The following is a 26,893-nucleotide window of genomic DNA, read 5'->3' on the forward strand; positions in this document are numbered from 1 at the left end:
GATAAATATAATCAGCTTAGAAATGATCGTGTTTTTTTACTTTGTTCTCCTAATAATAGCTAGACCCACTGCTTAATCAAGCCTATAAATATTAAAGAAGGAAACCAGCAATCCCTTTTCTTGGCTAAATACACATCAAGTCAACTTGACTTGTGTCTTCTGCACTCGAGCTCATGAGATACGTTTTCAAATGAAATGAAGCAGTTGTTTTTCCCCAGGAACTTTCAGATACAAAGTTTGCCAACATGCCATTAGACACACATCACCGTGCTTTTTTTAAGCATAACCAACTCTTGGCAAAAGACTCTCTTCACAGAAAGCCTAATCTTGCAAACTGCTTATGATATTACATACTTAGTATCTGGGGACTGCAGATGAGGTTGAAGTCACAGGAGAGTTGAAAATCTTCATGACTGCAGTTGTGCTGTAGAGTGCAAAACATGGTCTTAAACACAGAATCTGAGCTTCTTTGATCTTTTATGAAGGGACATTTCCCTGCGGTCATCCCCGCTGACTGCTTCAGGGTTTCTTTTTGATTATGCATGCCTTTTCCGCCCGTCAGAGGTCGCCTTGCTCTCCCCGTGTGTTTTGCCCGCATTTTCCAGATGCTGTTTTAGCCAAAATCTGGAAAATGCAGGCAAAACGCACGGGGAGAGGAGGTGACCTCTGACTGGCAGGAAAGGCATGCATAATCCAAAGGAAGCCCTGAAGCAGTTGGTGGGAGTCACTGCGGGGAAACTTCCCTACATAAAAAGCTTTTCCTTCTCTTAATTCTCTTCCGGTGTTGATGGGCAGCAAAGCTGCAAAAGTACTGATTTAACAGCTCTGCTGCCACACAGTGGCTCCAATGTGCACACACGATCATTCACTAAATTGCAAAGAAAACTTGCTGGGTACAATTGAATAGGAACTCATGTTCAGAATATCACTTGACATTAAATTGAGTTATTAGATCTGTTTGTGTGGACCTCCATATGGATTCACATTATCAAAGAGCATTGGACATCTACACAAAGTATACCAACAGGGTGATAATTGTGCAACTTTGATTAGCATAATTTATTTCAATTGCCAATTCTGGGGTTGCTAGACAGAGGAAGTTCTGTTTTATTGCAGAATACAGTACATCATCCAAGCGATTTGCAACAACTATATACATTTCCATGTTTTGTCAAACCATTCCGCTTGCCATCAAGGCACTTTTGTAACAAATCACAGATATTTCCAGGGTTTATGCCCACAGCACCTAGCCCTGCTTTGAGAGCCAACAATGTATTGGTTAAACCACTGGACTAGGAAATCCCCTCAAATACCCACTCTGCCATGAAGCTTGCTGGGCCAGTGACCTTGGCCCAGTCTCACATTCTCAGGCTAACCTACTTCCCTAGGATCTTGTTGCAAGGATAAAAAGGAGGAGTAGATACATTGTAAGTGGTTTTGGAGTCCCACTGGTGAGAAAAGAAGGGTATCAATATCTAAATAAATCTATGTATGCATGCAACCTGTTCCCACAGCTGAACAACTTGTGCTCCATATCAGTCCCCTTGAAGTCTTGTCAGAACATCCACATAAATTGGGACAAACGTCGCAGTGCCACATCTGTATATCAATTGCAATCAATTATTTATTTATGTAAAACATTAATTAAAACCACTAGTTGAAATCATCTGCCAGTAGACAGAAGAACTAATCAAATATCATCATGAACAAAACTGTCTTCAGCTGCCTCCTAAAGACTGGGAGTGCACCCCTTCCCCTCGGGAGGCTGTTCCATAACCATGGGGCTTCCACTGAAACGGCCCTCTTTCATGTACCCACAAGACTAGCTTCTTTTGTTGATGGGACAGTCAGGAGGGCCTCTCCCTGTGATCTTAGTTATTGGGCAGGGAACATTAATGGCGACATACCATCGTTCAAACATTCTACGTACCTGTGACAACACTGGGGATTTTTGACAGGAAGCTTTTGACAGTTCGGATGGGCACTCCTCCCATTTTGTCATCCTGCATTCTTGTAATGATGTCTTCTATCTGGCAAACAAGAGACAAAAACAATATTATTCTTGAAAATCCAATGGCTAAAGAGACTTAGCGATATCAGTAAAGGTTCTTGTACCAGAATATTGTCGAAGGCTTTCACGGTCAGTGTTCATTGGTTCTTATCCGGGCTGTGTGACCGTGGTCTTGGTATTTTCTTTCCTGACGTTTCGCCAGCAGCTGTGGCAGGCATCTTCAGAGGAGTAACACTGAAGGACAGTGTCTCACACAGCCCGGATAACCTACAAGTTCTTGTACCATTTCACCAATTTCTCAGTTGTTTCAAGGAACCATGATAAAAAAAAAAACCCCGACAGAGCTGATGGTGCTAAGAACATAAAAGCATAAAAGGATCATAAAAAGGTTATCAAATATGAGAGAAGTATGGAAATATTTCCACTGAACCATCTTCAGTTGAATAACATGCAGGTTTCTGAATTACATAAAATAACACATGGCTTGGACAATATAATACAATATACAAATGATATATGTTTACTGTGCCATCTTTCCTTTTAAGGCCATTGACTTCACTCAGCATCTGACACTATACCATTAAACTGTTCATGAATCATAAAAGTATAAGTGTCTGTCACTCATTTTTTGAAACCCCAAAACATCAGCGTATACATTGCACAAGATGGTGTCAACAAAACCACATCAAGAATGCATGTGTACAATGCACAGACCTGGTGATATTTTTGGATATTTTGACAGAGGCGAGCCTCTGTTACTGATCTTCAATGCCTGTGGTTCCTTTTGGTGCCCTTGCATGGGATCCACTGGATCACTTTTCAGCAACAAGGACTATGTACTGCTTTCCGACTTACCTCATCTATTAGTATTGGTGGTATACAAAGGAAACAGCCACTGGAATGACAAGACAGGATCTTCAGTCTGTCCCTTGGGATTTCTTCTTCGTCTATTAAACTGTTAGAGTTTTCAGTTTATTATTTCACTCACATCCACCAGCAAACAAGCCATGTGTGAATGGTAGGGCTTGCTGCTATTCATTCAAATCCCCATAGATTAACCTCTCATGCTTTGCAGCTCTCATTCAATGGGAAATCAATATTCCACAGGGGCTTTCTCTCTGGGCCAATGACTTTCAGTCAGCAAACTAAGAACACATAAACTCAACAAAAGCACATGGTTTGTGGATCACACAATTTATGTACTGGGACCCTAAATTTATTCCAAATGCCCATCTATTCTGAACTTTTAGGATTCATATAAATTAAATAAATATAAATTAGGATTCATATAAATCACAGAGCAAACATTTATCTTCTTCCACCAACATGCTAAAAGTGTGTTCTTTTAAAAAAATATGGGCTTCATCTTCTCTAAGGATAATAAATTCTGTAGACGAATGAATGAGGGAGTGGAAAACCTTTAAAACCCCATACTTTCTAAGTGCAAAGCCTATTTCCATATTTTGCTGGGAATTTTCATTGGTAGTTCCTCAAGTATTACCCAATGACTTCAGTTTACAATAATTACATTTTATCACTGCCTTCTAGTATGCTCATAATTGAAACAGTGTCATTGCTTTGCTCTAGATACAATCTCTGGAGACATGTGGGTGATGATGACTCATTATTTCAAAGCTACACAGTATATCATGTGACAACCTTATAACTGTCTGGAACTTCGCCTTGAATCTTAAAGGTTACATAACTGATCAGCCCACTACTGTCTTTTTGTATTTACACACAAGAAAAATGAACATCTGTAACATTTTTAGCATCCTTTTTTTTAGCAGTTGTTATCATATTTGCTCTCACGGCAACCTTAGGTGAAGGTCATTGGACTTCCCATCAGTGCCCAATCTAGACTTCAGTGAGTCTAGATTGGCCTAGTACTTTCTCTTATTTACATTGCCTCCCTCACAAGCAGAGTTAAACCCTTCATGTATACATTTACATAACTCTTATCTATCTTCATAAGACTACTCAATGTTTCACAATCTCAATGGAGAAATTTGGGCTGATGTTCAGGGGAGATCAGTTGTAATCCCAGGAGATCTCCAGTCCCCACCTGGAGGCTGGCAACCCTACTTGTAGTTCACTGAAACAGGCACGGCAAACTACGTCAGGAGGCACAGGAAACAACATGTCCCAAACACAGTGGCAGGACCTAGATTCAGGATTGCTTAGATCTTAACAATGATGTCTGCATGGTGCAGTATTTCCCAGAATTAGCTAGTTTTTCATTAACATTCACTAGTTTTTCATTAACATTACATGCTATCAGTCCCCATGAGAAATCTGTTTATGATTTCAAGTTTGATCAGGCATTCTCTGAATGAAGCTGTACATTCTCCATTTTGTGCATCAACTCTCACTCGACTTGGTTTGTGGTTTATGTTGTGTTGAAGAAGAACTGTAGACTGGGCTTGGGGTGGGAAGCAAACAAACACCTTTGGGGATATTGAAAATGGTGAGATATTGTGTAGTGTATGACATCACTGCATCAATACATAAAGCAAGTGGGTCAAAACAGCAACCTGCATGTTGAGTATGCAAATCCCCTTTCAGCCACGGTTTATTTCATGACCTTTCGCCAGTTGCTCTCTCTTTCTCTGTCAGCCTAACCTAGCTCACAAGGTTGTTGTGAAATTAAAATGAGGGTGGTGAGAGCCGTGAGCTCCTTAGAGGTGGAGCGGTGCTACTCTCTCCCCACAGTTCCTACTGCCACTGGGCACTTTTTAGTTCTGTGGCCTTCAACCTACTAGTCTCTGCCCTTGAACCTGACCAGGCGCATGCAAGGGTGAGATTTGGAAGCTTTTTTCCAGCCCCACTTTTGCTTCCAAATCTGTCCCTACATGATGCTAACAATGTCAGGATCGTTTTAAAAAACTTAGATCAGCCATGTCATTCAAAATACAGATGAATCTACTAATGCTGAAAATAGAAACATTTGGGGCAATGACAGCAAACCTGGATGTGGGTGAGTGGCTTTGGGTCAATCCAGTGTAATAATGTGAAACCATGGCTTGTAGCAAAGAATAATGTCACATTGTCCACATCCACTATCACAAAGTTAGTGACGAGGACTCTTCAGTTCAATCCTTAGCTTTAGAACTGACTTTGCTGTCACTTGCTGTATTCCTTCAGTGTCTCCATGCCAGATGGAAAATGTGTCTGAGAATGTTTTGGGTCTATTTTCAGTCCTGCTGACTCACGTTCATGACTACAGGCTGCTCTTCATTTGTACTGTGAAAATGGGACAAAACATAAAGTCTTAGAAGCTGTCTGTGACTTGGCCCTGCCCAGAGGTCTAGGAGTCTGACTGCGAGGTGACAACCCTGGTGCCATGGAGTGGACTGATGCCAGGTGCTGGAGTCAAGGGAGCAGGGTTGTGAGGATAGACCTGTGAGTCAAGTATGGCCAGGGACCCACAAAATGGGAAGAGGGTAGCTAGTGGTCTCTGCAGCTCTGGGTGGGGAAGGCTTCCCATTGGGCCTGTGCCAGAACAGCTGTGCAAGGCAAGGAAGAGGTAGGGCCAAGTTCCAGAGGTGGGCCCAGTTACTAGGATGTGCCTTGAAGAGGTGCCACACAGACGCTGGGATGCAGCCAAGGGTGGGGGGAGACACTGACCAACCGGAGTACTGCGCGGAAGAAGTGGTAGAACGTCTTGGCTACAGCAGGACAGCAGCTGTATAACAATACATGCAATAAAGATGGATTTACTGCCCAATGGAGTATTCGGCATTGTCTTGGTCGGAGGCAAGGAGGATGGAGATATACCTACCCCCCAGCTTGCTGCAAGCTCCTGTGCTACAGGTGTCCTGAAAAACAACTCCACCCCTACCAGGACCACACTATCTAAAAAAGAAATAAGCCAATGTAATCTTTCTACTACCCTAATTCATATTAATGTCTACCACAGAGAAAACCCATTTCTTATTTCCACATTGAAGAAGAAGAAGAGTTGGGTTTTATATGCTGACTTTCTCTACCACTTAAGGTAGAATCAAACCGGCTTACAATCATCTTTCCCTTCCCCTCCCCACAACAGACACCTTGTGAGGTGGGTGAGGCTCAGAGAGCATGACTTGCCCAAGGTCACCCAGCTGGCTTTGTGTGTAGGAGTGGGGAAACAAACCCAGTTCTCCACCTCTCCAAACCACCGCTCTTAACCATTATAGAACAGATGGCATCTCTAAAATGCTTTAGAGCAGGGTTCCCCAACTTGGTGTCTGTAGGTACCATGGCACCTGCCAGTACTTTCCTGGTGCCCACCAAGCTCTTCAGAAAGTGGACAGGGCCACTGTAAGATAGGGGTTGTTATTGGCTGCCCTCATTTAAATGAAACGGTCTTCCAGGGCTGCAACAACACTGCAGCCACTGGAGGATCAGAAGCCCTGGTAAGCAGCTAGCATTGTGCTTCTATTTCCCTTCCAGGCTTTCCTTTGTTTCATTTTTCCTTCTCTTTCTCCCCTCCTCCCGCCCCCTTCCTTTGTTTCTTTTTATTCCCCAATCTCTTTCTCCTCCCCCCCCTACTCCTTTGGAATTTCCTTCGTTTCTTTTTATTCCCCTTCTGCTATTTTTTTGCAAAGCAAGGAGAGAGGTATTGTGTTTGGTTCTGCCTCCTGCAGAAGCCATTTTAGGTTTTGCTCCGCCTCCTATCGAAGCCATTTAGAGGTGATGTTCACCATCCCTTCTCAAAATTCCAAAGGTGGCTACAGGTTCAAAAAGTTGGGGACCTCCACTTTACAGTGTTTAGAATGTTTTATATATCTTCTCCTGTAATCACTAAAACAACCCTTTAAGAGTATATCAGTATTACTATTCCCATATTGCAGAGATAGTACTGAGGTTGACTTGTCAAAGGCTACATAGCGAGTCCATGAAAGAAGAAGGATTTAAACCAGGAACTGCCTGATTCATACCTGAGCAGCTATGCGGTATGAGTCCTTATGGATATCCTGGCCTTCTTTCAAGGAGGTAGAGATGGTAGGTTACACTGAGAGACTGACTTAAAGTTGCCCAGAGAGTTTTGTGGTTAACCACAAATCTAAATCTGGGTCTAGCAGCAAATTCAGTCCTCTCTGATGGACAACAAGGGGTATCACATTTCTCATAGTCTCATCCAGGAAAAGGTTGTGTGTTTTTTTAAGCTTTGGTAATATTACTAAAACATTTCATATCCTTACATGAGAACTACTATAGCAATTCAAAGTAATTTGAGGGAAAATAATAATAAAAATTAAATTAGTAGTAACTGGAAGACATGCTATATTGTCTTTGGGGAAAACATCTGGAGAATCACTATGCCTTCTATTTTAAGCATGGAAAAGAATGTCATATTTAAGAATCAGTCTTGTTCACTGCTGGCACTGTGTGCTGTGTTTTGTTTGGTGTCATATGTTTGCTATGATGTGGGACAATATTCTGACCTTCAGTTCTTCAAAGTGGTACAAGTGCAAAGGGAGTTTTGCACGGGCAATCTTGCTGATGTTTTAAAATAAGGACACTGAAAGGGGGAAATGGAAAGATTAACTATTCTACTTGCAAGTTAGCCAAAGAATTTCCAAACAGCAAATTAGGATGTTAATAGGTGATGAAAACTGAAGAGGCCATTTCATGCTCATCTTTTTATAGAACTTTTTGATTTTAATATAGAACTATTAATTATTTGAAACATTTATATGCCTCCTTATCTCCTTAGATGCAAGGCATGTAACAAGCAACAAAAAGCTCCTTGACAAGATAAAAACAGCCATCCAGCACAGTGAGATCAATAAAATGAACTTTTGCCACATTGCCCCCTACGCATACTACACTAACATATGGAGAGACCTTCTCTAGAGATAAGGATAATCCATTTATGGGTAAAATTTATTTATGCTAATCCAGAACAACATGCATCAGTTGGTTTGTTTTCATAGGCACAATGATTGGTGATGTGATGGATTTTAAAAACTGTATCTTGGAATGTCAATCCATACAAATCAGTAGCATATACATTTCTCTGTGTGCCATAATAAATGCTTCATCTCCCTCTGTCTTTTCCAATTTCCTAACCAGTTGACTGTAAGTATAAACATCCTCCTGGGAATGACTTCGTGCATTTCATCTCTAAAATGTTTCCTGGTGCCTGCTCTTAATATTGCTTAGAGGACTCTGATTTGTCTGGTGAATGTTTTTAAGAATTTCACCGATAACAACAGGGACATTTTTCTGACATCCCAGTTCTTACACTACTCTCACATACTGTTGAAAGTTCTCCTGCTCTTGTTAAATTGGTTTTGCCTCTGCAATTGCTTATCTTACATTGATTTTAAAACCAAGAGGGTGTTCATTCCTTTGGTTAAAAATGTATTTGAAAAATATACTTGTTTGATAATATATCACAATTAAAATATTCCTCAGCATCTTCAACAGGATGCCACAGCTCAATTTCTGTCAGGAGGCTGGGAGAGTACACATATCTATATAGCCAATTCCCACCTTTGGCAGCAGCAGCTACCACAGCACAAGCACCTTCACTGAATGACTGAAGGTAAGCTGTGGAAGCCATTTTGTGGCTGGCTCAGCCTCCCGCACCAGACATTTTGTGCTAGCCATTTTGTGACTGTACCCACCACACTGCGTCAGAATTCCAAAGGTCCCTGTGCCAGGGACCCACATATCAGCAGAACAGCCTCAACAAATATGCTCTACTGCAACCTCTATTCTCCTCTGATCAAGTCCTTTGGTAGGTGCTACCCTGCAAAGGAGTAAGATCAACAGCTGCCTGTACCTGAGCATTCTCATTTGTGGCCCTCACATGATGGAATGCCCTGTCTGACAAAGCCAGGAAGGTTCCATCCCTACTATAATTCTGTAGAATGTGTAAAATGGTATTGTTCAGAAGGGCATTTTTATAAAGGGAACGGTGTTATAGTTTTAACATCTTGTACATTTTCTAGACTTTGTGGCCAAAATTGCCCAGATCTGCTCCAGTTTAGATGCTGGTGTGGATGCATGTTCAGATGATGTACCTTTGGCACCTGCTTGACCAATTTATATGGATACCTTTTGGCTTTTGGAACACAAGGATGTGCACAAGATCCTTGCAGAGGTGAGATCTACCACCTGCATTCTAGACCCTTGTACTTCATGCTGATAAAAGCTGCCAGAGGGAGCTGGATGAGTGGTTAAGGGGAATGGTAAATGCTTCCTTGAGGGCAGAGGCTGTATCATCCATGCTCAAGGAGGCAATGATTGGATCTGGCCAGTCTCCAATCTTTCATTCTTGGGTAAGGCGCTTGAGTGTGTGGTTGGTTCTCAGCTCCAGAGGCTCTTGGAAGAGACTGATTTTCTGGACTTTTTCAATCTGGCTTCAGGCCACAGTTTGGAACAGAGAGTGCTCTGGTCATCTTGGTTTATGACTCTATCAAGAACTAAATGGGGGATGTAACCCTGAGAGTTCTTTAGGATCTCTCAGTGACCTTTGATACTATCAACCATAGTATCCTACTGAACTGCCTCTGGACACTGAGATTGGGGGCACCCCATTATGGTTCTGTCTGGGGGTGGTGTCAGTGGGTGGTGCTGGGGAATTCCTGCTCTGTCTCATGGCCATTGATCTGTGGGGTTCTACAGAGTTCAGTCTTATCCCCTATGCTATTTGGCTTTTCCCAGTTTTTTGAAAAAATTCCAAACCCGAAAAATACAGGAAAAAATTGGTGCACATCCCTACCTGGGACCTTCTGCATGCAAAGCAGATTCTCTACCCCTAAGCCACAGTCAATTCCTTTTAACCAGACAAATTCCTATTCTTAAAAAAAAAAGCATTCATACATTGAATGGAAATGTCACAAATAAAAAAGCCTTTTTAAAGGTTCATACATGAGACATATCAATACATTGTGTGTGGGGGTGGTCCCACAGTGGGTACAGCCCTGTACAAGACACCCTCAGCACCTTTTTCATTACCCATCAAAGCATCTTCATTTAACAACTCATTTTAGTTACTTTTGAGCAACAGTACCATTAATTAAATTTTAACTGTGACTTATAGAATCAAAATGCAGCATAAGAAAGGGCAGGATTTTAAAAGCAAGTGAATGAAGTTCACAGATGGGCACCCAAAAAAATATTGAATTTGTCCTTTCATAAAATGTAAAAAAGACCATGTATATGGGATAGTTTTGCAGGCTTTGACAATAAACTGAGCTACAAAAGCAATTAAAAGAAATCTGTTGCCTTTCTGCAAAACAAGGTTTGGATGACCATGTTGCCTTGGAAATAAATTCTTCTCTATGACTTAATTACTGTGACAAAGACAGGGAGGTCTTCATATTATACTGCATGTTATTTTGTGTCACCGTTTCACAAAAGTGCGACAGTACAAATGAACTATGGTTCAACTTAAAAACAAGAAAGCTTTTCAAAACTAACTCCATGTACTCCTAAAACTTTTCAGAAATTCTTTTTGGTACCTCTTTGTTCTGTTTTAATGTTGCAGAAGAGACCAATTGCACTGTGCTGCAATATAAACAATAATAAACCTCTATTCTTGTTTTTATTGTTCACTTTTTAAAAAAAAAACTGCAGAACAGCACCAATGTGTTGTGTGCAATGAACAATTATAATTTTTTATTATAATTGTTATTGTATGCATTTAGGAAAGCTAACTGTGGAAGAACCCCAGATTCAGACATTATGAGTTCCACTGTGGTCATATTTCTAGTAACATGAAACCAAAAAATTTGGAGATAAATTTGGCAGGAGAACTTCACAATTATCACTAACAGAAGTACCTACAGGGCTGTTTTGCATAGCCATTTGAGCACATGGCAAAATGTGTGCCTTTCATAGTAGTGTATGGAGATGCATTTTAAAACTTCACCATGGGCTGGTGCAGCTGGAAGTACGCAACGATATTCTTTTCCTCACAGCTGCCCCATCCTACCTCATGGTTATGATGTGTCCTTACCATGCACAAGAAACATCTCAACTTCCTTGTATAGTCTAGTGATTGGTTACAGGTGTTTCAGTTCTGAGACAAACCAATGACATAGTATTGTAGTTAGTGTTGAATATTTCTAACTTCCTGCAATCTCATTAAGTCATGGCAAGAGTACATGCTACCTTAGGTGATATTGCTACCAGGCTAAACATCTAATTATTATTGTCTGTTTATGTTATAATGTATTACAGGGAGGTATTGTGCTGGGGCAGAGAAGAAAGCTCTGGCAGCGATGGGCTAAGATGTCCTAATCTCACAAAAAGGAAAGGAAGCAGAAGATTAAACTGCTCTGATCCTATGGAGGGGCAGGGCAGGAAGGCAACCTATGGAAAAGGGAAAGAGAAAGGGGGCATCCGAAAGAGAAAGAGGACTGAAAGAAATCAGGATAATTCATATTCTAGTTTGCCTGAACAAATGCTAGCTTCATTGGTTAGGCGAACTACTAGTGAGAGGTGGTAATATAGGGTAGCCAACTTCCAGGTGGTTGGAGATCTCCTGAGATTACAACTGATCTCCAGGCGACAGAGATCAATCCACTTGGAGAAAATGGTTGCTTTGGAAGATGGTCTCTATGGGCATATAACCTATTGGAAGTTCCTCCCCTCCTCAAACCCCATCCTCCTTAGACTCCACCCTTAAAATCTCTAGGTATTTCCCAACCCATAGCTGGCAACCCTACTGGAAAAAGATGATTAAGGTTTCAGTTTGGAGCTGGTGCCAAGAAATAAGCAAGGTTTAAACCCAGATATACTTGTTCATACATCACACAAACCCATAAAAGTAAAGGTCCCCTGTGCAAGCACTGGGTCATTTCTGACCCATGGGGTGACGTCACATCTCGACGTTTCCTAGGCAGACATTGATTACGGGGTGGTTTGCCAGTGCCTTCCCCAGTCATCTTCCCGTTATCCCCAGCAAGCTGGGTCCTCATTTTACCGACCTCGGAAGGATGGAAGTCTGAGTCAACCTTGAGCCGGCTACCTGAAACCGACTTTCGTCGGGATCGAACTCAGGTCATGAGCAGAGCTTGGACTGCAGTACTGCAGCTTACCACTCTGCGCCACGGGGCACACAAACCCATAGTTAAGACTAAATCAAGCTAAAGCCATGGTTTCAGATCCTGGTTTGACAAATCCCAACAAATTAGCATTTGTGCAACAACAATTATCAGAGAGAGTTTAACTGAACCATGATTTTGTGTGTCATCTGAACAGAACTTGGTATTTCCATTACTTCGGCTATAAACATAATTCACACAATGCCCCTTCTTTGGGATGGGGAGGCAAAATGTGAAACATTAAATACTATATGAACCTAAAACATAGTAATGAATACATTTTATATGATTTTTTTATTTTGAATTGTTAGTCTTCTAAAACATTTGGGGAGGATCAGGCTAGATATTTAATAAATTATAGGGTGACGCTCACTACAGGAAACTTCAATCAGTCTTATTATATTAGCTTGAACTACCTCCTCAGCATGAAGTTTAAGCTTTGGCAGAGATGCATTTGTGAGGAATGACACATTTAAAAAGAACAGTATCATAGCTATTAGTTATTGCAATTAATTAGGGAGGGAAATGACACCAATCATTCTTCACTTTTATGTTGCAGTTGGTAAATTCACATGTGTTAACAAAGCCACTTAGTATGAATAGACTTCCCAATGAATAGCAAGTGTTCCATTAATAGTTCTTTTCTTCCCGTTTTTTTCTTTTGCATGTTTTCCTGCACCATGTAATGCAGTATGACAGGTCATTTCATGCATCATTTAATACCGTGCGTTACCATCTTTCATAGCCAAAATTAAGTACAGAAATTGTCAAACAGCAGATGTGAAGCCTTTGCACCAAAGACGTAACTCAAGTCTGTTTACTAGCTCAAAGTAAGGCAAAGAGTTCAATACGCTCAATTTGCATGCTTTTTATAGCACACAACTCCCAATGGCCTCAGAAAAGTTGCCAGCAGTTCTTAAAGCCCTACAAGATCAAGGTACACATCTCCTAGGTGGAGTGGAGTGGAGGGCTTACCAATCTACATTTGATCAAAATGACAGAAGGAATGTGAGATACTTATAAGTGGACTGATCTGCCTTCATGGGACACCCCACTCTACCTAGCATGGTGGGGGCACGTGGGATGAGAGGGTGCAGGCTTGCTATGCCTCCCACCTGCTTGTCCCACCTGAGTTCTAGCTGGGTTCTGGGGGGGAGGTCTCCAGTCAACAAAGCAGAACTACCTGTGAAGTGTTATTTAAGAATCCCATCTTTCTGAGCATGACTGATTGACTCTGGCCAAATTATCAGTCATTCCAGAATATTTGGATAAATATTTGGGTGTGCATTTGGATAAAGTTGAACAGAAACACCCCCCCCCCCGAAAAATACGTTTTTGGTATTTTGGGGGGGGGGGTTACGGGTAAAAAAAATTGGTGGTGATAAAGGAGCTGAAAAAGTGGACCCCAAATAATGCTGGGTTTTTGTTTTTTTTTTGTTTTTTTGCACTATTCAGGTCGCTTTGGCCCTGCCACCATTTTTTCTCCCTCCCCCCTCTCCTCCCCCCTCCCCTTTACTTAACCTGAGTCAGATCCATGCTGCATGGATCTGAACTGTATGGATCTGAACACCCCTGAATTCCAATCCTGTGGGCTTGGACCTCCACATGGAGGTCCGAGCCAGCAAGTGGTGTAGATTGGAACACCAAGCCTAGTGCTTAGCTCGCCTCCCCTGCCACCCCCGATCTCTGAGACCGATCTACATGGATCATGCATATTCATCCCATACTGCAGTCACTCCATTCATTGCCCATCAGTTACTGGGCTCAATTTAAGGTATTGACTATCACTTAAAAAGCCCTTCATGGCCTTAGACCCTCATATCTGAGAGACCACATCTCCCCCAATGCTCTGCCATGACAACTTCACTCATCTGAGCGGGGTGTTCTGTGGGTGCCAAAATGTGAGTGGCCAAAATCAACCACTGCCCATAAATGTTCCTTATGCATTGTGTCCCCCAACCTTTAGGACAACTTTTGGAATGGCCTGCCTGAGCAAGTTAGGGAGGCTCCCACTTTCCTGGCTTTCTGCAAACGATGCAATACTAAATTAATCAATAGGTCTTTTCTATGCAAGCAAGAGGGTAGAACTGTGCAAAACGATTCACAAACTTACTTGGGCAGATAATTAGGGACTGTGGTCTATACTACTGTGTATAGTTTGGTGTAAGTTGGATCCTGCAATGTAATTTTTCATCATCTAATGTGTCATGTTAACTTTGCTTTGCTTCAGTTCTGCTTTTTAGATTTCTGGTTGGTTCTACAACCGTAATCCTAATTAATTGTTTATTGACTGTCCCATCCGGTTGAACATATTGACTCACTCTTTGCAATCCACCTTGAGTCCAAGTGAGAAAGGTTGACTATAAATAACATATATAAATAAAAAATAAATAAAACCATATCCGAAGAGCTTCTCAGGATCGAGTCTATGTCACACTATGAGGAAAACTGAGTGGTTGTGGACAAACATCTGTCCCTTCCACTTGCCTAGTCTGTAAGAAAGACCATCCAGATCAAACCAAGGGTCCATTTCGAATTATGACCAGCCAGATGTCTCCTTATAGGGTGTTGAGAGGGTAATTTGAGATTAGGATATATTGTATGCTCACCCTGATGATATGCTCTCCAGCAGCCCATCAGGCACAACCATAACATGAAAGCTCATTCTATACTTCTACACTGAGCAAACCATGCAGTAGCCAACTAGAGGGTTCCAAAAGCCTAGAAGCAGGGCATGGAGGTTAAGGCTTCTCCCTGGTGTTGCCCTCCTAGAGTTGGCATTCAGAAGACAGTGAATTCCACATGCTAGTTAGTCACTGAGTGAAGTACTTCCTTTAGTCTGTCCTGATCAGTGCTTCTTGGTCTTTTGCCCAACCCAGTGGTTCCCAAACTGTGCTCCACAGAGCACTTGGTGCACCGCAAAACATCTCCTAGTGCTCCATGAAGAGAGGGGGTGGGAGGAAAATATTACTGTCATTCGGTTTAGTATATAGGTGCTAGGTAAAAAATTAGTGCTCCATTATGAATTTCTCTCCTGAAAAGTGCTCCATGACTCAAAAAGTTTGGGAACCGCTGGCCCAACTATTGTCACAGGGGCTACAACTTGATTAAACAGCTGATGAGCAGAAATAGCCCCTCCTAAAAAGGGCATGTATACATTAAAAGTTTTTAAATACAATAGAAAAGCTTTGCCTCATGTTGGGAGGCTCGAGATTCTTTTGAGCCTATCCTGACACACCATGAAAGTAAAGAGATCTGCTATGAAGAAGAAATAAAGGTCTTTGGTTCACACACTCCTCTCACATACTGCAGTGACCCACAAGCGAGACGAAGGCATTAGAGAACTTTCTATGAGAGAGTTCTGATTGAGGCTGACAACCATGCATGGTAAAAGACTGGGCCAGGTGTCATCCAGAAATTAAATCTACAGTAGCTGACACAGATGTAAAAACAGCTTCATTTTAGAACTTGCCAATTAAATCTTATGCACACAGTCATCAGCAAATTAATTTATCCTTTTCTACAACACTATTCTGTGCATGCACTTTAACATTTGCTTAGCTTTCAGAATGTTATCGAACAAACTGACTTCATGGTCCTGTTACTATTGCATTACTCTGCAATATGTTTTAAGGCCCAGCAAACATAATGGGCCTTTTCAGAACAAACAAGGAAGCAGACTGGGGGGGAAATCACTTCTGGAATGTACAGTTGGGAGCAGAAAACCCAACAGGGAGCATGGGAGAGGAGCTTAATCTTTTATCTTGTCTGCTGTTTCTCCACTCCAAATTGCTCCAATAAATTTTCTTCTAGTGGGGTTCCAAGCATGTGTGCAAAATCAAACACATTCTGTAGTCTCCCAGGTTGATCATGTAGCACTGTTCTTTTTCACCCAGTTTGGGTTGGTCAGCTTTGGCCTGAAGTATCACCCCTCGATGTCCTCCAGCCACACACAGCAATGATGGTCTTATTCTACACAGGATTAAACTGAAAAGGGTGGAAAAAGCAAGATGGCTGGAACAGATCCAGCAGGAGCTCCGTGTTAGGACAGCCATGCCTTTTTAATGCTCTATATATGACAAAATGTTAATGTGACATCGTAACAATTATCATCACCACAACCAGTGCTTTTCTCTCTACTCAATACATTCTGTAACGAGAGGCTTAACTCCCCCATCCAATTAGAGAATCTGGACTAAATAATTTTAAAATAATGTTTGTTATTCAAATCTTTTAGAAGAATTCTCTAGGACTGTTTATAAACCTTTAAATCAGATAATACAAACAAGTAATGTGTGGGCAAACCAGACTGTAAACCTGAATAGATTTTTATTGGGGGAAAAAGAGATAGTTATTTGAAAATTAACCCTACAATTACTACAAAAATAAGTGCTAAAATTATCAACGTTCCTAATATGTTAAAAGCAAACCAGCCCCGTGAACGCACTAGAAACTTACCTCGCAATTTACACGTGTCCAGTACAAAAGAATCCAATACGACTTTAAATTTCTGTTCCCACCGCGCTGCTTTCTCCGCTGCATTTGAAAAGCCCAGACCAGCACGCTCCCAAGCATGTCCAGTCGGCACTCCAAGCAAGGACGGCGATTGGTCCAGCGTTAGTAAGGGAGGCAGTGGGAGTGCAGGGGTTGGCTGGCAGCCAACCCCTGAAATATCAATCTCATCTTTTTCTAAATCTTTTCTATCATAACCACATGATTACTGGCTCGATAAGTGATTGGTTCTTAACTAAGCACAAGATAATCAACACAAGTGCCAATCAGCAGGAGTATATGAGTTACATCTCATAAACCAAGATAAGAAGGTCAGTCTGAACTCTTAACCTCCATTAAAAAGCAGTTAATCCAACTTTTCTGTAACTGTTTCAACTAACTGTCAAAGACTAAAGTAACTTTAAGCAGAGTTCACTGACAGTTGAAGAGTGTGTGCACTCTTGGTTAACATGCAAAACCAGCAAGAAAAAGCTGGTGAAGTGTGTGCTACAATCCAACTCTATTGAAGAAATAGGAAATCAGCACAACGCTCACACGCTTTAAACAAAAAGTTTTTTTGCTGTACAGTGACAGTTACTATGATTTCAAATACAAATACAAAAGTACATTGGTCACACAATCCGCGACCTATGTCAATCATAAACCATACATGAAAAATAAGACTGTGGAAAGGTCTCAAAGAGTTCTCAACTCCAAAACAAAACAGCAGAACTTCAGCCTAGCTGCGTGCGCAGCTGAAAGCTGCGCTGTAGAACGGCAAGAAGCCTGTAGGTGTGGACAGCAAGAGAGAGGTGTGCCAGCCGCGCTGTAGAATGGCAAAAAGTCTGTGGGCGTAGTCATGACGGCAAGAGAGAGGCGTCAAACACAGTGCGTATGAATGGTGCCTAGTGCCAACTCCTGGCAGGAGAGGAGCCAGGAGACTCAGTTTGTGTCGGGAGCCTGAGAAACCGGGAGACCCGGTGATCTTGGAGGCGGAAACGCCTTTTCCGGAATAATCTTATGCGTTTTCACTAAAAAGTTTAGCTGCACAACAGTTACAAACTACATTAGATCGCAAAGATTATCCATCAAATATCATCACTGCAGCTAGAACACGTGCAGACTCCAGTTCCTACAATATCTTCTTCCACACTTAAAATATTTATGTTAAAATACTTCTGTCCTACTTTCTGAGGTTATAGCACATCTAAGGACACCAAGAGACTGGCCAACTCTTGATAAACCTCTGGCCAGCATGTTCTGAAACATTTGTAGTTTCTAAACACTCTTTTAATGCAGCCTTGTGTTGAACAAGTTACAGGCTGTCCAGATGCAAAGTAGGTATGAATGACCACATTTTCTAAATAAATAAATAAAATTACTGTGGTTAAGTCATTCTCAAGGAAAGAACACAGCTGGTGAACCAGTGTGATCTCCCAGTTGCCTGAATATTTAAATGCAATGGTGTATTGAAGGGAACATTCAATCTATCAGCCTGACTCTTAAAGACCCTTTATAACTGTTGCAGGAAAACGGAGGTTCGCGGAGGACAGAGACCTGAGACCGTTAGTCGAGAAAACAGTTTTATTACAGCTGTGGCCCAGCCGCCTTAACAAGCATAAAAGACTGAGCCCCGATTGTACTGGGGGATGAACTTTTATCCTAATTCCAGGCTAAGACATGACACGTCACCATTTGGTGCTTATCTACTAGTTTCACAGAGTCAGGAGCACAAGAGCATAGCAGTTCCATTCAGTCCCCGTTATCATTTACCATGACTTTTCCCCCACTGACTCAACACACAGAGCTGTCTTCTTCCCTTGCTGTCTCAATACATTCACAAAAAAGGAGAAAAGGTTATCAAGAACTATTAAATCAAAACACTTAAGTGGATCCTCCACATTCAGAGGAAGTCTACCTTGCTGTCTCACAGGATGTAAACCTATCTCTGGATTACACATATTCCCAGTCATCAGCAATTCCATTTTGTCTGGATTAAGCTTCCATTGGTTCATCCCCATACAGTCCACCACTTGCCTCAGAAACTCCACTGAGTAGTCTGGCTGCAAATTCTAGATGATATGAGGCAGAAGTTTCATGTAGATGTTCAAAACCACAGGATACAAGAAGGAATTCTGCAGCACCCCATAAGGCAAAGACCACAAAGAAGTTTCCTAGAAGCACAGTATAGAATCTTCCTGCTAGGAAGGAATTAAATTAATACATAATGGCTACACCCTCCCCCCTCCAAATCCCCAGGCAGATAGTATTGAAATGGCCAGGTGAATCAACAGGGATGTATCGCCACTGTTGGGGCCTGTTAGGTAATAACTCTGCCATCTTATCCATTTGTTGACACAGCCATTTATAACTACTGGCAGTTCTTGGGCGGGAATCATCCTACATTTGCCAGAGACTGCTGCTGGTTTATCTTGGGTGTACTTTATTGAGTTATTAATCTCTAGAACAGCATCATCGGTTTAGGAATCCATGGGAGATTACAATTAAATATTGTTATCCTTCTAAAGTTTGAAATCTACCACCTGCTTGTACAACACTTGCTCCACCTGGCTGCTTAAATCTGCTGGATGGGGCTGGTGGAATGGGTTCCAGGAGATAGTAAATGCTTCCCTGAGAGAAGGAGGCTGTGGAAACTGTGAACAGTTGCCTGGAGGAAGCTTTGGTACGAAGGCTAACAAACTGAAACAAAATGGAGATGCTACTGATCAGGGGAAAATCTGACCAGGAACTGGCGTGCCTCCTCTTCTGGATGGGGTTGTGCTTCCCCTAAAGAAGCAAGTTTATAGCTTGCGGGGGGGGGGTGTTGCTGCTGGATCAGGGCCTTCTGCTGGATAAACCGGTGGCAGCGGTGGCCAGGGGAGCCTTTCACCAGCTTCAGCTGTTCCTGAGCAGGAAAGATGTTGCCATTGAAGTGCATATGCCCTGTTAACATCTAGATTAGATTACTGTAGTGCCAGTGGCTGGAGTGGGTTGTAGGGACCTTATCACCCCAGTCTTGTTTCGTATACACTGGCTCCTAATTTGCTTCCATGCCAATTCAAGGTACTGGTATGGACCTTTAAAGCCCTATATGGCTTGGGGACTGCATACTTGAAGGACTGCCTTCTCCAATATGAACCTACTCAACTACTCTGGTGATCTTTGGAGGCGCTGCTTTGGGTGCCCAGCCATCTGAGGCTAAATGGGTGGGAAGCCCAGAAAGCAGCCTCTTGATCATGGCACTGAAACTTTGTAACTCCCTCCCCAAGGAGCTGTGTCTGTCTCCTTCTATCGTTGCCTCATACCAGCGGATGAAGACTTGATTTCTTTGGCATTTCCTCACTAAGTCTTATTAGCCTTCTAACGTTTAAAATGTTCTAATGTTCACCACCATGAGGACCCTGAATTTGGTAGAAAGGCTGCATAGAAATGATTTAAATAAGTAAATTAATATAGTTTACTTCTTTCGTTCATTTTTTAGCTAGTTTAGATGTTCTTCTCTTACCCATATCTTGGTGTGACACCATGTTTGAAACCTGGATAACTTCATAACTCTGTAGGGACAAAATCCTGCGAAATTCATACTGAAGAAGAAGACACTGTCAAGTTGCAACTGACTCATGGTGACCCCAACCACAGAGTGCTCAAGACAAGAGGGCAGGTGGCTTGCCATTGCTTTCCTCTGCATAGCAACCCTTGTCTTCCTTAGAGATCTCCCATCCAAATACAAACCCTGGCCAACCCTGCTTCGCTACCAAGCCCTGACAAGCTTGGGGCAAACTGGGTGAATCAGGCTGCTGAAACTCAGAGTGACTGACCCACAAATGTTCCCCGTGTGTGCTGAGCCAATGAAATATGTCCTATGGAAGTCAGCAGAGGTGCTTTGTATGCAGCATTTGACAAGCTATAAAGATTTACACACAAGGGATGGCATTGTATCTAAACGGTTCCTTTGATGATGTTAAGCATGAACAGGTTAAGCTGCACAGGTAGGATGAAACTGTATTCACTATTAATTCCAGCGGTACGCATGCTATCGATATTCCAATTACATTGTTTTTGTCAAACAAAGGGTTAAAGGTTATTCTTCCAGCTATGGAACGGGCAGAAGTACTACCTGACTGAGCTGCTACTGCACTAAATTTAGGCTTCCCACACCTGAGCAGATTTGCTGTACACCCATGATAGATTTGATTCTTTCACCAAGAGACAATTACAGTGGGACTATTAGCATATTCAAGAGGATTGCCTGCTTTTGACATTTTATCTCCCATGTTATCCGGTCCTGTTCTGAGCAGACAATATTATGCTAAAAATATCCACTGCCCTTTTCTGCCGTTGTCAGTGGCTTCACGGCTTTAAGAATTTAATACAGAAAAATGAGTGTAGGCTTCCTATTACATCAAGTCCATCATGCACTGTCTGTGCTGAAGGAAACCATATCATTTTAGGCTATTGTTAAATGTGACAGATAACTACTGCAATACATTCTAAGCAGCCAATACAGTAGGGTGGACAGTGAGCTAGAACTGAATCTGTAAGGCCTGGATTCAAATTCCTTCTAATAAAGCACTTTCCTAAACATTCTTCAAAAGAGTTACACTCAAATGCTTTGACTTCAACACACTTAGAAGGTTCAGGATTGTACTGTCAGGCTGTGTAAAGTCCAGTATTTCTGTAAAACAGTGATTAACAATCTCTAATGTGGCACTAAGTTCTGATCTAGCATCAGCAGTATGATGATAATGCAGTTATAATGCATCGGTATCATACTGAATCATTATAATTTCTGCACCCCTGCATGTGGGGCAGCTTCTCCTAATCCCATGAAAACCAGTGGAATAAAGCAAAAGTATAACTGTTAACATGACACATTAAATGATGCAAAATTACAGTCTCTAATAATAATAGGTCCCATACTGATGATAACTGGTCTCCAATGGCAATTCTTTGGGTCTGGTCTGTGAGGAATGATTTGAAGCAATCCAATACACAACCCCTGATACCTACTTCTGCTTCCAGGGTCCATTACGTCAAAGGCAGCAGAAAAATCCAGTAGGAACAACATGGAGGCCTGGCACTTGTGTACATTTAGTCAGAGGTCATCAACTAAAGCCACATCTCTTTCAGCCGTACTGGTCACATTTCAGGTGCTATTGTTACTCTTCTACACTTTTTCATTCAGCAGAATGTGTAAAATAGAATTGTTCAAGAGGACATTTTTATAAAGGGAATAAAACTGTAGTTTTAATGTGCATGAGAAATTTTAGAGAATTTGCATTGCATTGTTCATTGTATTTATCACACTATTTTTTGTATGGTGGGATGATTAAGACTGTTGGACTAGGATCTAGGAGACCTAGGTTCAAATTGCCACTGGGCCAGCCATACAATCTCAGCTTAACCTACTACACAGGGTTGTTGTGAGGATAAAATGGAGGAGAGGACAATAAAAAAAACAAAGCAAAGAAAATGATTGGCGGAAGGAGAGGGAAGGGAGGATGGGAGAAGACAGGCAATGCAGTGAGTGGGTGTTGTCAGTGGAGGGGTGGAAAAAGGAAGCATCTCCAGCTTGTCTGCATCCCAAAGATGATCGTCTTTGAAATGAAGAAATACACAGTCATATAAGCATTTGTCAAAAACACGATGATTAAACGCTTGGAAAATGTTTCTGAAACCAAACGAGAGGAAATGGTGCGGATGCAAAAAGATAAGATGCTTTATTAAACGTTACAAATAATTAGTGCGGAAACCCCCCATGATTCAAACTCCTCACTTGACCTTAGATCCTTGCTCATGCTGACACACACACTTACGGGAGAGGGGCTGCAGTAAATGGAAAACTCTGCCCTTTGCACTTGCTCAGAGGCAGACTTTACCAGTGTTGCCCAAGTTACTGGTAACGTGGGAGGCTGGATTCTTAACTTTGGGTGGTGGCATGAAGAAGAGGAACATATTTTGCTTGCACAATCACACGTAGCACATATGTAAGCACATACAGACCTAGGGCAAGTTTATAACAGACGTGAGTACATGGAAGAGGGGAGACATACAATAAATGAACATGTGTGCTCAGGAAAATAATGCCCTACAATACTACTTATGTCAAAATATTTTAGAATGCTAACACAATATAATCCATTTGACAGTGCCATCCTGAGCAGAGTTGACTGGATTTAGAAAGCTGTAGCCCTGCTTGGAATGCAACTGTTAATCAATCAGATCTGACAACGTTCATATGGTTTGCAACAGACATGTGTCCACTTAGTGATGGAAGAGTATCAACCAGTATTATGTACTAAATGGAAGAATGAACTCTCTTCTGCAAATGGTACATAGGATTCAGAGACTGGAGGCCCAGATTCATGTGGCTATGCTGAACATGGTAACTATACCAGTTATATAAGATATTAAATACTGAATAAAGAAGCTCACAAAATTCTTTCTCTGAGGGCAAAAAGTTTCATTATGTAACATGATTCATTGGCCTTTGAAGCATATGGCTTTGGCTGTTACTAGAAAGGAGACGTTGATGGTCATGTACACCACTTATGCAGTAAGGCAACTCTTTTGTTAGTTCATTATGAGGCGCCCGATGGGCTTTAATTGTTTCTCTGTATTTTCACATTCTTATGATATGTGGCTACAACTTGCTCAAGGAGGGAAAGGGAGCATTTCAGGCAGGAAACAGAAATGGAAATGTGGATCTAAAACATTTTAGGAATGAATGGATACAAGTAAAGTGAAAAATACTTTTACTGCTTGCTCATTTTTGTCACTATGACTTCATGCTCCTCAATTTAGGATGAGTAGCTTGAAGCTAATTAATGACATTCACCCATAGGGAAGGGGCCATGGCTCAGGGGCAGAAGGTCCCAAGCTCCATCTCCGGCATCTCTAGTTCAAGGAACCAGACAGTAGGTGATGTGAAAGTCTGCTCCCTGAGACCCTGGAGAGCTGCTGCCAGACTGAGCAGACAATACTGACCTTGATGGATTGATGGTCCGATTCAGTATAAGGCAGCTTCATGTGTGTGTCCACCCACCCACTAGGAAGGCCAGGTCTCCCACTTCAGCCTCCTTCTTCTTGGCCTCTCTCTTTGTTGCCTGCTGCCAGTCAGTGGGGGGGTGGGGAATTAGTCAGAAAACCAGTATTACACTGATGGCACAATGTCATTTCTGGCGAATACCCACAAGTCACATTACCAAAGTGATGCTCTGGGATTCAGATGAAACTCTATGGCAAACCACAGAGTTTTGTCTGAAACACAGAGCCTCACATCGGTGATGTGATGCCACTTCTGGGTACTTGCTGGAAGTGATGTTGCACTATGGATGCAACATCATTTCCCCTGTTCCCATCCCTCTCTCTCTCTCTCTCTCTCTCTGGTTGCCAGCCCCTCCCCAGCATAAAGAAAGAAAAATAGCTCAGAAATGACAAAGTGTCTAGCTTTTGGTGATAACGTAAAATATTCATGCCTCTTTTCTTTCTTTCAGTAGATCAACAGGTCACACACCATGCTAAAGACTAAAGTCCAGACTTCTGCAAATAGCCTCAAGCTTCCTATGCCCCCAATTTTATTCCTGTGCTATTTGGCTTCAATTCAACTGGCTTTTTTCAATTTTGAGCCAAAATTGCTATGTCCCTAATGCTTTTGTTGAAACAGAATTGCAAAAAACAAAAACCTCCTTGAAATCACTTAATATATTGCCATATATTTATTTTAATGCATTGTTAAGAGATTAATGCATTGTTTAATTAATGCAAGGGATTTTAATGCATTGTTAAGAGATTTTTCTAACAATCAGAGTGGTTCCTCAGTGGAACAGACTTTCTCGAGAGGTGGTAAGTGCTCCTTCCCTGGAGGTTTTTAAGCAGAGGCTAAATGGCCATCTGTCAGCAATGCTGATTCTATTACCTTGGTCAGTTCACGGGAAGGAGGGCATCTTGGCCATCTTCTAGGCATAGAGTAGTTGGTCACTGAAGGTGTGTGGGAGAGGTAGTTGTGAGTTTCCTGCACTGTGCAGGGGGTTGGGCTAGATGACCCTGGTGGTCCCTTCCAACTCTATGATTCTATGATTCTAATGCAACTTGTCTATTCTAATTTATAGAACAGGCACTGAGCTACCAATATAACCGGTATCATTTGCTTGCATGGTCAGAGGGGTTAAGTCCCTTTATATTCCTATACATTTCCTGTTCCACTAAAAAGGATGTCACAGTGGAAGGGGTCATTCACATGCACAGCAGGTGACACTGTAAATTCTATTAATACCAATTACACCACATAATTACAGGCATCACTTTCCCAGTACTTGTACATTTAGGAAATGATTTGACTGAAACCTATTTATGAGATGTAATAGCAGTCCTTCTCCCAGTACTTTTCCATTTTCAATTCAATTACTTACAAAAAAAAGAAAATCCTTAGTTTTCCAGAAGCCTATTTTAAGCAGAGGATCAAGTACCACACCCATTATTCTAGTACAGCCCAATAGCATCCCCATTCCCACCTTCTGTGGACAACATATTAAGTTGCTTATCAAGATCTGACATACTTTGCTCTTGCATTGTTTGAAAGCTGAGAGTGGAACTGCAGTGGCACACAGGAACACCCTCCCCCACTCATTCATTATTTTTTTTTATTTCCAAGCCACTATGTTTGTTACTGGTTTCACTTTTATGTTATTGTGGGTTTTACCTATGTGTGTGTGTTAAGTGCCATCAAGTCGTTTCTCACTCATGGCGGCCCTATGAATCAATGTCCTCCAAAATGTCTTATCTTTGACAGCCTTGCTCAGGTCTTGCAAATTGAGGGCTGTGGCTTCCTTTATTGAGTCAATCCATCTCTTGTTGGGTCTTCCTCTTTTCCTGCTGCCCTCAACTTTTCCTGTCATGATTGTCTTCTCCAGTGACTCTTGTCTTCTCATAAGGTGACCAAAATACGATAGCCTCAGTTTAGTTATACTGCTTCTTAAATTAGTATTTTAATTATAATTATATTTTATCATTATTGTAATATGCCTTGACAAAAGGGGGAGGGGAGGGGATACTTTACTGGGGTTCAGAGAACAAGGGCGGCAGTTGGTCCAGGTTGTAAACATTGGGGGGGGGGGAATTGAGACTAAATACTAGGTCATGCTTGAGTATACTTCCCGTATATCTATGACAAGTACCTATATAGGGTGTCCAGATCTTGAGAGGTTTGCTGGAGCTAATAAAAAGCAGTGTTACAAATGAACAAAGTGACATTCTGATTAGTGAGTTGCTGGCCTTGCCCGGGCCCTTCTCTAGAACAGGAAGTGTGTGCTTGTATAGTTATATTAGAACTTGTAGTATGAGAGACAGAGAGACTTGTCTTTCCCTATGTGACATGCTCTCCCAGGAATGACCACTGCTAGCATTCCTTGTCTTAATGTTGCCCTGGCAACATTCTGTCTAAAGAAACCAGAAGCATACAGATGCAGATGGAATCCATGTTGAAGTAAGATGGATTTTATCCCACAGAAAAAATATGAGTTTGTGAAAGTTCTTCTGAGAGACAAGTAGCTGATAGCATGAACTGATAAGAGTCAGCAAATCCTTTGGAATACTTTGCCTTGGGAAACCAGTCCCACCAAGGCACCATATTTTGTAAATAAGATGGTTTTGCTTTCCAGGCGATAACAGCACTAATGTATGTATCACCTGGAAATGAAATCTCCATATGTGATCAGAGGTCTAGATTTCCTTTGATAAGTCAACAGTGTCTTCCACAGGATCTTGAAAAGAGTGTCCAGTTTCACAGAATATAATTATGGAATGAAGACATATGACTGATTTGAATTTAAGAATATAAGCTATTGAATTTTCAAGTGTGTACTAAATGATGTTGCAACCAAAGTAGTTTGATATTAAGAAGATGATCTTTGAACCAAGATGTTAAAAGCCACTAAATGGCCTGTCATATGTTTCCTGAAAAACAAAAAGTATGGGCTTAAGTAGAAACCGAATGAAAGGATGACTTGGCAAGACAATAAGCAACAAAGAATAGCTTTTGGGGGGCATTTAATTTTATATGAGGGCCTTTGAAGGTCGTCCTGTGGCTCAGAATTGCTGACTCTTGTAGTTGGACTATGCAAATGTTCACAAAAGGACTCCAGAACTGTATATAAATATGGGGTTTAAAGAAGCGGTACATCACAACTGTTGCATGGAAATAGGTATCTGATGTTCCCCATATTCAACAGGAATCCTGAGTAAGAAAAAAGGCACCAGAAAGCCAGGAAAGCAAGCCGACACAAGGAATCCCAAGATGCAAGAAAGCCACATATGTTATCAGCATAACAACCTTAAGGAGAAATGA

At 41.7% G+C, this 26,893-nt stretch overlaps 1 protein-coding gene across 1 annotated transcript in view; it reads right to left on the bottom strand.

Moving 5' to 3' along the window:
- RGS6 (regulator of G protein signaling 6) overlaps nucleotides 1-26,893 on the bottom strand; it is a 242,709-nt gene that overhangs the window by 103,039 nt on the left and 112,777 nt on the right. The window contains exon 2 of the mRNA XM_056852259.1: nucleotides 1,931-2,030. Within this exon, the coding sequence (XP_056708237.1) occupies nucleotides 1,931-2,030 (100 nt within the window). The remainder of the gene's footprint in view (nucleotides 1-1,930; nucleotides 2,031-26,893) is intronic.

Source organism: Euleptes europaea, chromosome 6 (assembly GCF_029931775.1).
Source record: "Euleptes europaea isolate rEulEur1 chromosome 6, rEulEur1.hap1, whole genome shotgun sequence".
Taxonomy (NCBI): domain Eukaryota; kingdom Metazoa; phylum Chordata; class Lepidosauria; order Squamata; family Sphaerodactylidae; genus Euleptes; species Euleptes europaea.